General features: G+C 45.7%; 1 protein-coding gene across 1 annotated transcript in view; it reads left to right on the plus strand.

The window, feature by feature from the left end:
• The first annotated feature begins 8,100 nt into the window (after positions 1 to 8,100).
• PDZRN4 (PDZ domain containing ring finger 4) overlaps positions 8,101 to 13,992 on the plus strand; it is a 245,107-nt gene continuing 239,215 nt past the window's right edge. Inside the window, exons 1-2 of the mRNA XM_031589582.2 lie at positions 8,101 to 8,694; positions 10,815 to 10,901. Coding sequence (XP_031445442.2) covers positions 8,101 to 8,694; positions 10,815 to 10,901 — 681 coding nt within the window. The remainder of the gene's footprint in view (positions 8,695 to 10,814; positions 10,902 to 13,992) is intronic.

Below are 13,992 nucleotides of genomic sequence, written 5' to 3' on the forward strand. Positions count from 1 at the left end.
AGCAATGGGTGGCGGAACATTTAAGCACTGGGAGAAGCATTTGGCAGAAGCCACCTGGTTAGTCAATACCAGAGGATCTATCAATCGTGATGGTCCTACCCAATCCAGCTCTCTACATACCGTAGAGGGAGATAAGGTCCCTGTTGTACACGTAAAGAGCATATTGGGAAAAGCAGTTTGGGTTCTTCCAGCTTCTGGAAAGGGCAAACCTCTCCGCGGTACTGTTTTTGCCCAGGGACCTGGATCCACTTGGTGGGTAATGCAGGAAAATGGGGATGTTCAATGTGTACCACAAGGAAATTTGATGCTGGGGGAGTGCAGACAGTAATTCCATGTATATAGACGTGTGCGTGTGATGCATTTGTAATCATTTTGTTTGTTTGCATATGTGTATATATATATATATATATTAAGCGTGATGTAGTGATGTAGAATAAGGGGTGGAATGTCATGGTTTTGGTTTTTGCTTATTTGACTTTCAGTATTCAACATCAAAACATCGTGTACTGGAAGTGTTAATATTCTAACTCTACGTACCTATCCCTATACATTGCGGAAGTCACGGGATCTGACCCTTCCGGGGGGGGCGGTCTCTTACTGCCTGGCAGTGGGTGCTGGAGGGTGCTTTCCTAGCCGTTCCAAGCTTTTTCAGGTTTGACTCGGTCTCGGGAACTCTCTCTCATATCTTATTTCATTCATTAGTCTCAATTTCAATTAGATTGTATTATATTGTATTATTTTGTATTCCGATATCATAGTTAGTAAAATAAGTTTACCTCCATAGATTGTTGCCGCTGTTTCTTTCCTTTTCCCCCTTCCTTCCCATTTTGTGGGCCCAGGTGGGGGGTGGGGAGGGCAGGGGCATACTGCCCCCTGTCACGGGCATAAACTGATCCAGTTAATTCCGTGACAGACTATTAAACCGTGAAGTAGTAAATGGCTAATTCAGCACTTTTGACATTTCCAGAAACAGGAGAAATGGACATCTGCAAATGGTCTACCAGGAAACATTCAGCTGGACTGCATTTCCTCAAGTGCTGGGACAAATAGCTAGAGGATCTTTATGTGCCTTTATCTGTACAGGTTTGTCAGTGGCATCAAACCTACCTCTCAGCTTTGTCTCCCAAACAAAGGAGATGTGACGTTAGTGAAACTCTTTCACCTACAAGTTAAAAAATCACAAACTGGAGGGCACTTAGAGGGGCTGGTGAATGAGAGAAGGTGATAAAAAGAATAATATCCTCAATACATTTTTAGAATACCTGGTCAAGGTAGTCCTTCACGCTAGACAAGTATCATAAATCTTAGTTACATATAAAATAAAATAGAAGCCTTTTGGATGGTGGAAGTTTACTTCTAGAGTTAAGAATTGTATTTATTTTAATTTAGGCCCATTATTTGGTGATTTGTCAAAGTGTAGCTTTAGGAAAATAGGACTTGGAGGAAAAATAAGGCAAAACAAATCACAGGCTGGAAAAAATTACAAAATTCAACAGCATGTTTTCTCACCGCTCATAATTTGCCTATACTTTATATTTTAAAAGATTTACTACTGTAAATCATTATTCCATCTTATTTGTATTGTCAAATGCAAAAACAAGACATTAATGATATAAGTCTCTAATGGAGGAAGTGAAATATTTCTAGGTATCAGTTTGCTAGAGCTCTAATATGTTTCCTTATACTTATTCCTGTTATTCCTTATCTCCTTTTTTAGGTTGTGTTATTTATGTTAATGTAAGCTGAGTTTCAGTGGGAGTGGCCATGTGGTCAATTAAATATTTGGAGTGAGAATTTCAGATTTCATACATGAGGAACACTGATAAAGTGCTTCTTGGATAATTTTTCTTAATCTGTTTTGTACATAGAGACAAAAGGCATGGAGGTTGAAGAGAACATTCTAAGCCTACATTTTGAAAATACATAAAAGATAGTAAGTGTAACAAAGAGACAGATGATGTGAAAAAAGCAGAAGCAAATTCCTATGTTCTATTTTTGAGCCCCATCCGTATGAACACTGCAGTATTAATTGTTTGTTTCCCTTTTGTTTCTATTGTTTCCATACTTCCAATCTGCTTTTTGTACTACATCTAATAGGAGTCTCATAACACTAAAACAGTGCATGGATTCCTATCTTCCCATGAACTGACTGTAATTATATTTAGCTAACATTTTAAAATTCTGTCTTTCACTTTTGTCTTGTTTTCCTTGACTGACTTTTGTCTTGTTCTCTTTGACTTACTAATAGCTTTTCCCAGTCTATGTCCTGTTAAAATGCGTAAGAATTCTGCACACATTTCTCAGGCTGCTCACCTGGCTCAAACTAACATTCTGGTGGCAATGGTAATTAAATTTAATTTCAAAGACTTAAATTCACAGATTTACATAAGACTTCTGAAATTCCTATAAAAAAAACAACAACATATTTTCTCTTCATGTTGTGGTATTTCACTCTGAGGTTTTCATATATGCTTTTGAACATGGTTTACTTTCTTTACTAGTACATGTGCAAGCTAATACTATGGAATGTATAGGTAAAGACAGTTTTCTAAACACCATGCAGTGTAACACTGGCAAAGGACAAGCCAGGGGGTTGGTGATACCCTAAAGCATTTCTGCTGATCTGAAAAGCTATCAAAGCCTTCATTGAGAGCTGTGGAGGTTAGAAACTGAGGTTCTGTTTCTTTCTCGGTTTATGATGTACCTGCTTTCACTGACATTGGGCAAGGTGACTGTTTTTCCATTCTGCTTAGTGCTGGCAGCTGCTGTGGTTTTATGATGTGAAAAATCATCCACCTGGATTTTTTTTCATGAGCTCATGGATGCTAGAAAGCTTTTGATATCTGCATACCCCTAGGGAGCAGCTCAGTGCTGAGAGGAGGTGTCTGCAGCAGGTGAGTGGATTGTAGGTTGGCTCTGCAACGACAAATTTAGAAACTAGGACATCTAGCAGAGAAAACTGTTGGGTCAGGAAAGGGCTGTCAGATAAAAATAGTTAAGGTAAGACTCCTATGTTCCTTTACATATATCCATACTTATAACTCCTTCTGTTTAGGGTTCACCAGGGTTACTGCTGTGGTATGAAGGACAGCACGTGCAGTGTGGGGCAGGGGCTGTGGGCAGATGCAGTCTGCAATGAGCCTTTTAGCAGACAGCTGAGCAACAATCCAGCTGGGTGTGGGAATGCACTACAGTCCAGGCAAATGTGAGGCTATCACAAATGTGAGACCTTACAAACGTGAGGCAGATCTGTTTTCTCTCAGTGTATCACCTGTTCTTGCTCCTTCCTTCCTTCTTTCTTGTGGTAGAAAAAAAAATAGCTCTCCTTTAACATGGCAGAAGAAAAAAGAAAAAAGAGGGAGAGTTGAGGAAAAGCACCATGTCAACCCTTGAGTAAGTGTACTGATCCATTTTTTTTTTCCATGTGTCAAGTCTGGAGTCATCTCCTGCCTTTGCTAGTGGAGTTTACAGTTAGAGATTTAAATTGGCTTTTGCCAATTCACCCCTCCAGTTCAGACAGTTCATTCCTGTTCCCTAGCCACTCCTCTGATGTCAGAACACTGCTCTCCCTGCTGGCTCTCCAACTATCAGAAACATCTTAGTGAAGGTCAGATGTATCACACAGACCTGGCTTCCAGTTTAGAAGGCCCTTCCTTGTCAGTAGTTTCCTAAAGAGAAAGAGAAGACAGTCCCAATTCCTTGCTCTGAAACTTCCAGTCCACATGAGCCATTTTGACTCAGAACACAGAAAATTTTATGTATCTACCTCCTCATCTGCAAAACAGAGAAATCAGCACTTTCCTCTCTCATGGGAGTTTAGTGTTATGGTGTTCTGCTAGGAAAGTGTGGCAGAGATTCCTTTCTGTGCTCACATAGTCTTTGTAAGGCTCCGAGTGAACACGTAGTGCACAGAGACAATTGCTCATCAGCTGAAGACATCAAAAGTCAGTGGCATACTTAATTTCCAACTCCAGTTGAGTTTTCAAATGGCTGAACAGGTATGTTCAGGAACATTTGGCTTTCACAGCACTGGATTCTCACATCACACCCAAACCTCCTCTGCTGTCTTCGGTCCTCTTCAAGGCTTAGTCCTCATGGGCTGACCATGCAGGCTGGGCTTCACTGCAAGTACTTGGGGTGCTTAACTTATGTCTTGTGCTGGAAGGTGCCTATCCTGAAGACTTGTGCCTTAACGCATAGGCTTTGTTAAAGACATGCACTGTCCAGGGCCTCAATTGAATGCCACGAATTCATAGAATCACAGCATCATAGAATCATAGAATGACCTGGATTGAAAAGGACCTCAAAGATCATCGAATTCATAGAATCACAGCATCATAGAATCATAGAATGGCCTGGATTGAAAAGGACCTCAAAGATCATCTAGTTTCAACCCCCTCCTGCCATGGACAGGGTTGCCAACCACTAGATCAGGCTGCCCAGGTCTGCAGGACAGCAGCAAGCAGTAAGCAAAGTGAAAAATGGGAAATTTTATATGGTTGCTGAAGACCATTAAAAGAGGTAGATCCAAAATCCAAATTCACACTTGATGCCTTTTAAGTAAGTCCTGTTCACATTCTTTTAGTGGTTGAAGTTGATCAGTGATACATCTGATGTCACATGCAATTAAACATAGACTGTACAGTCTTTCTGCCAGTGGAAAATTACAGATCACAAATGTTTTCTCGTGAAAACTTTCCTACTGAATGTCTGCAGGTTCTGCAGGTTTTGGAGAGTTTCTTCTCTCAGCTGGTGAGTGGAAACACTTGTCCAGGCTTTCAAGGACTCGTTTTTGCCCCTTCATCTCAGGGACAGCTCCTCAGACTTTCTTAGTGTGCTGCAATGATAGACTGCAGTGCAAAAAGACTGCTTGTTGACCTGGAAATCAGGGGAAAAATTACCTTCTGAGTTGTATCTCTGTAATGAAACATGAATGTATGAGCTGAATTTATGCTCATAATCTGTTCTCTGAAGTGCAGTGGTATTCATTCTTCCCAGACTCCAAATGATAACAGGTTTTAATAGTAAATGCTCTGGTCTAAATTCTGCCGTCAGAGTGATGTTGTTGAGTCCTCCTGGCAGTTAATATAGTCACAGGGTTTTATTAGCGTGACTGGGAAAAGAATCTTCCTTTGAAATCCTACAGATGAATAATAGGACAAAATGATTATGAAAATGAGGGAGGAAAAAGCAAAAAAGTACACTTTATACCCACATATCTGAGTTGAAAGTTCACTAGATTTTCCCCATTGAGTTAAATGAAGCCAGAAAGCTTCCAGTCTACCTTCAGGATTTCAGAGCACTAATTCTTATCTCAGGATCCTTTCATCATAAGATTTGGAAGCAACTGTACAGTTCACACTTTAAACTACAGATTCTCTTCTGTTGAGGCAAGAGCTACGGGCTGAAATAACCCTTAATTTTGGACTTGGAAAAGCTCTTCCTCCTCTGCATGACACCCAGAAGCAGCAGGCTCTCCTTGCTGATAAAGGACTCCCTCAGCAGAATATGCCCCCACCAAACCCTCCCTCAAAATGTGTGTGTGTGTGTGTCCAACTACATGTGATTAAGAAAGCAAGGGATCTCTTATCTCATGTGGCTTTTGCTGCTCTGCCTGACAGAGCAGAAGGAAATATGCTGGGAGCTGTTGGAGAAGGACTAAGTTATAGGAAGCTGAAAGGCTGGACTGTCTGTTATTTGTGGATCCTGAAACCAGAACTGTGATTGTCCTGGAGACAAGCCACAGTATGGGGTTTATTTTATCAACGCCTGGGTGCAGTGATCACAAAGGAGCTTATAGGACTAATCCTAGCAATACTCCCATGTAAGCACATCAGTGATGTTTGTATGTTTTCACTCATGTGTACCCATTTCCGTGGAGGTCTGGTACACCGGCAGCTGTAACCTTTAGATGAGTTCTGTGCATTTGTCTATATTACAGGTTGCTGCAGTGGAAAATTTACTTTTGATATAAACCCAGTTGTCTGTGCTGTCATCTGTGCTGACCTCTTGGCAAAGAGAGATAGCTCCTTGCTGCAGCACGGACAGAAGAAGGTTGTAACCACTTGGAACCATCTGAGGTGTGCTGCCACTTCACCAATGCCCAATGCCCAGCAAGGACAGGATATTTTAAAAAGTAAGCCTACTGTACAGTTCCTAAGCCTACATTTATGTTTCACCTAAGTAAAAAGAAATCTCTAAAGCTCCAAGCTATGCAGCTTTGGCAGCATTCATACTGGGAAGGGTTCACATCTCCACTGCTAAACTCTCCCCCCATTGCTATCTGCTGGGTTTGGTCCCTGCAGCTGCTGGGCTGTGCCTGAGCACTGAGCACAGAGCACTGAGCTTGTTGCCTCTGTACAGAGCTGAGATTCTGGGCCACGTAAAAGGAGATAAAGAGAATAGATTGGATCGTGTGGGAAGAAGGGATAGTGTAAAGGAATAATGAGGCAAAGACAGATAAAGAGTACTGCTTTCTAATCATTTTCTATAACGTTCAAAAAGAGGCTGATTCTGACCCTATGAGAAATGCAATTAAAATCAATGTGACTGCAAGATCATCAAAAGCCAGTATGAATAGCTTAATTAGTTGCTCAGGGTGTCTGATTTCCTTCTTTGCATGGGAGAATGAGATTTTGATCTACAACGATATGTTGTATGAAGTATTACAGCACTTTCTGCAAGCTGAGAGACTATTTGGTGGCACAGTTTATTTTACAGCCCTGGTAATCCATACGGAGCTGTGATGCAGGTCAGAAATAGTGCCTTGCTGCTGCTTCTCAGTAGCGGTTGGGTCTGGAGATGTTCTGTGAGGCACTGCCTGTTGTTACTGCTTAAATCGCTGAGAAACTTTTGTTAAGCAAATGAGGGGTAGATGTAAATGAGATTTGTGGTCCCAGGTGTGGTAGGTTCAGAGCTTCCCTTCTTGCATGGGGAAAAAGGGATGAGTGCTTGCCTCTTGCATTGCTCCCGTGTTGTCCTTTCAGTCACGGAGAAGAACCATCCATTAGTGGCCTCAGGAGCCCACACGTCCTTGCTGGAGGGATGCTGGATAGGAGCTCGGGTCAGGAATCACAAGGCTGGTGAGGACACACCCTGACTCTGCCCCAGTTCTCGGCTCCAGAGAACACCGCACGACCCGGGCCCAGGCTGATGCCCACAGCCGGGCTTGCCACGCGTCCCGCAGGGGCGACGCTCCGCCCGGATGTGCGGGACCCAGCGGAGAAGCGCAGGGAGCTCCGTCCCGCTCCGCTGGGAGGTTTCCACCGGGCCGGGGGGCAGCGGGCTGGCCCCGTGTTTTCAATAGTAGAGTTATGTGGGGAATGTGTCAGGGGTTTCATGTTTCAGTGTGTGTTGTGGGTCGTACAGCAATGAAGGGGTAGAATCCAGACCGGCTATTGATCCTAACCGCGCGTTTCCAGATTTTACCGTCTTTTAGTTTTTCTTGAAAGGAGAGCGTTATTTGCACATACGTTGCTGTTTAAGGGAGCTCAACAAGCAATTTTGTTATCCTGGCTGTATCATTATTTATTTACGGTGCGGTAACAAAGAGAGCATTCGTACCGGGGACTTTTGCTTTCTGCGCTCTCCTATGCATCCCGAAACAGGAGCACAAAAGAGAAACGAGAGAAATGAGCCAGGGTAACACTGAGGGTAGAAGAGCCTGAACGCCTCGCTCCTCGCAGTCCGGTTACCCCAGCCCAACCTCAGGCAACCCTCGGGAACCGCAGCACGGTGCCTGCGCTCGGGGGCCGCGGGGCGGGTCGGTCCGGGGCGGCAGCCGGGGCGCGGCGGCTCTCCGCACGCCGTCCCTCCCTCCCTCGCCCCGCCGCGGTTTCTGCCCCGCCAGCCGGGATGCCCCGGGAGGGCGGAGGAGGTGCCGGGGCTGGGCGTGGGGCGGTAGCGCCGGCGAGAGGGAGTTAATGCGGGAGGGCGCGGAGGAGAGGGGGGAGCCGCGGGAAGTTGAGCCCGGCGCTGCCGCTGCCTCCCCCGGCCGGCCCCGCTCCTCCGCCCACCCCTCGCCGCCGCCCGCCCGCCGGGAGCGGCTCTAGCGCCGCCGGGGCCGCGCCGCCGCCGAAAGTTTCGAGGTCCCCGGGCGCAATGGGCTTCGACCCCGCGCGCTTCGCGGCGCCAGTGGCGGCGGAGCTGCAGTGCAAGCTGTGCGGGCGGGTGCTGGAAGAGCCGCTGTCCACGCCGTGCGGGCACGTCTTCTGCGCCGGCTGCCTGCTGCCCTGGGCGGCGCGGCGCCGGCGCTGCCCGCTACGCTGCCGGCCGCTCGCCGCCGCCGAGCTGCGCCCCGTGCTGCCCCTGCGCAGCCTCGTCCAGAAGCTGGAGGTCAGGTGCGACTACAGCTCGCGAGGCTGCGGCCGCGTCGTGCGGCTCCGGGAGCTGCCCGCCCACCTCGCCGCGTGCCGCTACGGGCCGCCGCGGGATGCGCTGCCCGCGGGCCGGGCGGAGGGCGGAGGGCAGCGGTGCCCGCGGGAGCGACGGGGCGGCGGCGGTCCGGAGCCGGGGCAGGAGATGAAGAGGGAGGCCCTGCGCTGGAGCAGGAGAGAGAAGTCGCTGCTGGCGCAGCTCTCGGCGCTGCAGAGCGAGGTGCAGCTGACGGCGCTGCGCTACCAGGCCAAGTTCGGGCAGTACATGAGCCACATCAGCAGCATCACCCGCGACCTGACGGGCAGCCAGCGCGGCAAGGTGAGTGCGGATCCCCGCCGGCTCCTCCACGGCGGCGCCGCTGCTCCCGGGGCGCGCCCGGCTGCGGGACGGTCTGTGAGCGGAGTGTCAGTGCCAGCGGTAACCCGGGCGACACGCAGCTCCCGAGTCTGAGCCGGGACACAGGCCGTGTCCTACTCCCGCACCCGGGCAGTTCTATCTCGTTCCTACTATCGGTGGCCGAAGCCCGGGAGCGGTGTTAGTAGCGGAGCCTTGGCCGGGCGGGAGAGGAGGAAGGGCTCCCTGCTGAGTTGGCTGCCTGCGGGCACGGGGCTCACCTGAACTGCCTCAGGCCGCAGCATCCCCTCCTAGCAGGGCCCTGTCTGCCGCTCAGCTGGCTTCAGCTGGGGCTGGCCGGGCACCCGGCTGGTTTGGGGCTTCTGCTTCTACAGCCAAGGAGTTGCTTAAAAAGCTGGAACGTAAAATCGTGGTAAACTTTGGAACGATTGTGAAAGGACAGCAAAATCTCTTCCGTTTGGGAGAGAGAGATAACGATTAGTGGTGCTCGTAGCGGAGAGCAGCTCCGTGCCTCGCTGGCTGTCATTCAGGTGGCGCTCAGTGCTCGGTGGGCACCTGCTGCCTCGGGGCTGAGGGGAGAGCCCGGTGGGCTGCGGGGGCTTGTGGTAGGTGTGAGCTGAGGGCTCTCGGTTGCAGCCATGGCAAGGAGTGGTATAATGGAGCTTTAGTCAGATGTTCAGGTGCACTTAGGAAGCAAAATCCGAAGTGGGAAGGATCCGAGCAGCCAGAGCCACTCCTGAAGTGATGGTGTGTATCACTGCGGCAATGGGGACGTCTGCGGGACACCTCTGTGCCCAGGAGCACGGGTTGCTGGCACTGAGAGACGTTGTGTCCGGAGACTGGAATACTTTTCCCCTTATTATTATTATTATTATTATTATTATTATTATTATTATTATTATTATTATTATTATTTTGGATTTCCCCGGGGAAGCCAACCCACGCTCTCCGAGTGCATTCCTACAGCTGCTTCCTCTCCCGGCAGCTGTGCTGCGGACGTGTGGGGGGCAGCAAGCGGCGTGCGGGGCGTCCGAGCACGTCAGCGACTGTAGAGAGGAGAGATGGGAATTGTTAAGGGAGGATTTGGCACAGAGGTGTGGGCTGGCGAGAGCAGTGGGTTTGCTCTCGGCGGAGCTGAGCGCCCGCCGTGCCCGGCGCTGCCGGTAGGGGTTGCTGGGCACTGCCGGCCGGGAGCTGCGGCAGCATCTGGGAGAACCGGCGATGAAGTAAAGATGTACTTCATTAAAATCAAATCTGTCGTGCTGCAATCAAACGTTTCGCTGTCACAGTGGATGAAACGCAGGCTTCAGCGTTCGGTGTTATGTTTTGAGTGTTTGGACAGGTATAAGTTATGTAGGTGTCATAGCTGTGTCAGTCAGCTCAGTCAAAGGGACAGACAAATGCCAACACCTGTCTGTGCCGGGTGAGTGCAGATTGGTGTGAGGAATATGGCTCTGAAACGTAGCTGTCATCTGAGCAACGGAAAATAAGCTGCTTCCTTCCCCTTTTTCATTTTTTAACTTTGATTCCATCACTGGTTTTAACTGCTTAGAAAAAGCAACTTTTATTTTTTTCTTTTTTTTTCTTTTTTCTTTTTTTTTTTTTACAGAAATGGTTTTGGGTTCTTTGAGGGGTTGAAGAGTTGGGCTCTCTTCTCTGTTTGTTTTTTCCTGAAAGCTGCAACAGGACTGTACTGATATGGCTTTTGGGTCTGATTAGTATCATGTGTAGGATTTGAATCTGTATATTTAATGTCTGAAACACCAACACATGCAGGAGTTTTCAGTGACTTCTGATTCGGAGCACTGACTTCTTTCAGTGGTGCTAAGTACTCCTCCCACCAGATGCCTGCACCTTTTCCATTCAGCATGTAAGGTGCAGTCAGGTGCTTTCTGTTACACTGCAGTGGGACATGTCCTTCTCTTTGCTTTTTTTCCAGTCTTTTGTTCTTTCTTCCCAGCCTGTTTTGTTTCTGAGCTCTATTTTACATACTGTCCAGCTAAAAATCATACATTAATGCTTTCATTTAAGATGTTCTTCTTAAGACAATATTCTATAACGGTATTTCACCTTTTTCTTCTTAGGCAGGAGAGCCCAAACCTTTAACAATCATGCTACACAGAGAAAATGATACTTTGGGATTCAATATTATAGGAGGACGACCCAATCAGGTAATAAAAAAAGTAATTGTAGGTTACTTTTGGACCATATTTTCTGTTATTACGTGCACTGTTAGTCATAAAAGAGTTGCTTTCAATGACAGTAGGTGTGGAATGAACTCCATAGATATAAGTACGGTGTATTATCAGGTATAATTAGATTCACTGCTTTGAAGACATAGTCTTGTGAGAATTGGATTATTCTCACTTTCAGGAAAGGTGTTTCCATTGTTCTTGCTTTCAAACTTGAGGCTGATCTGCACTCAGTTCCCACGTGAGTAATATGTATTCATGGAAGCTGTTCAATGGAAATCTCTGGGACTACTTACAAGATTAATTGTTGCAGGATTAAGCCACTGGAATTTTTGGAAACTGCTTGCTTTTTTTTTTTTTTTTCCTTCATTTAAAGAAGAAATGAAAATTTGATTCTGTTGCTTAAATACTTTGAGCACGTGTTCTGCTCTCACGTGCCTGCTCTCAGTTTTTTTTTGAAGGTTCATTAAAAACTGTAGAATCTGAATAGGAATCACTATCCTTTTCTCCCTCTGAATATGCATAAGAATATGCATAGTTGGTTGTTCTTTTGTTTTTTTTTTTTAACTTCATCCTTTCAAAAGCATTAATCAGGGCTGTCATTACGTATGAAGGGTAAAGTAACCTGTTAAACTGGAAAATTAATAGTTGATTAAAAAGGCTTGGTGATAATTATGCACTGATCAGGTTCTTGTTAAGCAGGAGAACTTTAACCTGCTGCTATTACTGGGGAGGGGAATGGGACCCTCTAGAGCAGTTTGGCAATCTTCTGCTCTCAAGCTATATTTAGTGGTGCCAAAGAGTCTGTTCCCATTAGCTTAGGAAGTTCACTGTCTGCACTTCAGAAATGCTGTTCCTTGTGGGGAAACACAGTTATCAAATGTGTGTTAGAAGGAAATTCAAAGCAAGTTTCTTAGATTCCTTAATGTAAGGATGAGACAACAGGCACTGTAAGATAAAACAGACGCGCTTGGATTATATTCATATTTTCAATATAACATTAACAAAGTCCACACAATTTTTGAGACTGCAGTGTGACTTCTGCTATTTTCAGCTGTGGGAAAACTGCAGGGCCTTTGCAGGGAGAAGAGAGCACAGTATTCGGCTTCCCTCAGATGTCAGCAGAGTTCCTCTGAAGAATTCACATACCAACTGTTACGCTTTGTGAGTTATTGTGGATATTCTGGAAGCTCGGGGAGGTTCACAGCACTGTTCTGGAGGGAATGGCTGATTGCAGGGAAGGAAATGGTCATGATCTGCCTTTAACTAACATTGATAGCTGGAGGCAGAGAAGGTCATGGAGCTGAACTAGGTCTCAGGGTTTTCTGAGTCTTTGATACTGACTTCAGAAGTTCTGTTCGGCTCTCACTGTGATAAGTGTGACACACGTTTGATTAGTAGGGCCTGGATGTCAGTGTGGGCTCTGACTCAGCATGACTGGAGCCAAAGGAAATAATGGGAAGAAAAGGTCGTGTAGGCTTAAATAATGAAAGCAAAAAACTGCTCAAAACCTTAAAAACAGGATCAGGAATTCTTTAGTAACAAGTCAATAAGAGTTCATGAAGGCAAATTTTATATTTAAGTTGTTAAGAGAAAGTGTGCCCTTGTGTGAAACGTTGGCTTAAGCAGAGGAAGAGCAGAACAGGGGTGCCATTGCACCACTCGTGTAGGTCGGAATGTACTTTTTTTGTGTCTTACATGCACAGTGCAGATTTTTCTTGTTGAAAACAGGTGTCACTTGGTGACTTGGTACTTTCCACTTGCTATGTTTCATTTGACTGCATTGCTTTCCCATTGTTTGCCTTTTTACCTGGAAGGCAAGATGATAGGAAAGGGAATAACTCACTACAAGCTTGTCTTATTTTGTCAGGAAAGGTCCAACATCACATGAGTGTATGCTTCTGGCAGGTGATTCATTATTCTGGAGAACCTAAGCTACTTTGATCCTGTATTTGTCCCAGGCCCTAGCTCTGGCTGGCTGAGGCTGGCCTCCCTCCTCTCTGAGGATGCCTTGGCCGAGCCAGACTGGATACAAATGTATGCTGCAGCCTGGGGACTCAGATCAGGGGCAGATAAACCAATGGTCCCCACAGCTCGCCCTGCTTCATGGCCTCTGAGTTGTGCGATCAGGTGCTGTAGCTCTGTATGCCTTGTGGAGTATTTTCTTGATAGGACTTAAAAATAGCAGTGTGTGCTACCAATGGGGACTAAACCAGACAAAAATACCCCTTTTCTTACTGAGTCATACGTAGTCTCTAAAAGGGGAGTAAAATTTCTTGTGAAAAATATGCAGTGGATATTATTATCCACTAATTATGTGGATGAAGTTACTGTAATCTGGTCTTTTGTTTTCTTAAGAAAGAAACAGACCAAATCCTTTGTGCATTTTGGTTAATGGCTATTATATTTCTTTTATCAGAATTTCATTATTTCTCACTGCTTACATGGGAGCTGAGTGCAAGTCTGTTTGTTAGCCATTTCAAAACATTTCTGAAGCCGTTCATAAATTTCACTTTTGCACCTTACCTGACACCTATGAGTGTCTGAGACAAAGAAAAAAAAAAAATAGGACTTTATGAGATCATGGTCTGACCAGCATCATGTTGAACAAATAGTTGTTAACCTGAAATCTTCTTGGTCTAAATCTGCGTGGGACAGCTGCCACGTGCTCTGAAGCATGTCTTATAGTGGATCCATATTTTGTAATGGGTTTATCATTTTCTTAATGTAAAAAATAGTAGTTTTTTTTTCCACAGGTGTATAGGACCCAGTTCTAGAAATTAGTACACCTATGAGTCACGCTGTTGGTTAAGGGTTTACCAGAAATAGAGAGAAAATAAGCATCATATCAACTGCTGTCCAGAGTATAAATTATAAAGTATGATTTGGAAGAAAATCCCTGTACTTCTTACTAACACATTTATTATTTGTATGAATACTTAAAAATACTTCTGTAGTTTCCTCTTGGGATTATTCCTATATTAATATAGATTTAAAATGATACTTTTAAAAACTATTTTAAACCATTGTGCAAAGAAATGAAGTAATTATAGGCTGTGCAACAACATCA

This window comes from Phasianus colchicus, chromosome 1 (genome assembly GCF_987193195.1).
Source record: "Phasianus colchicus chromosome 1, bPhaCol1.hap1.1, whole genome shotgun sequence".
In the NCBI taxonomy this organism is placed as follows: Eukaryota; Metazoa; Chordata; class Aves; order Galliformes; family Phasianidae; genus Phasianus; species Phasianus colchicus.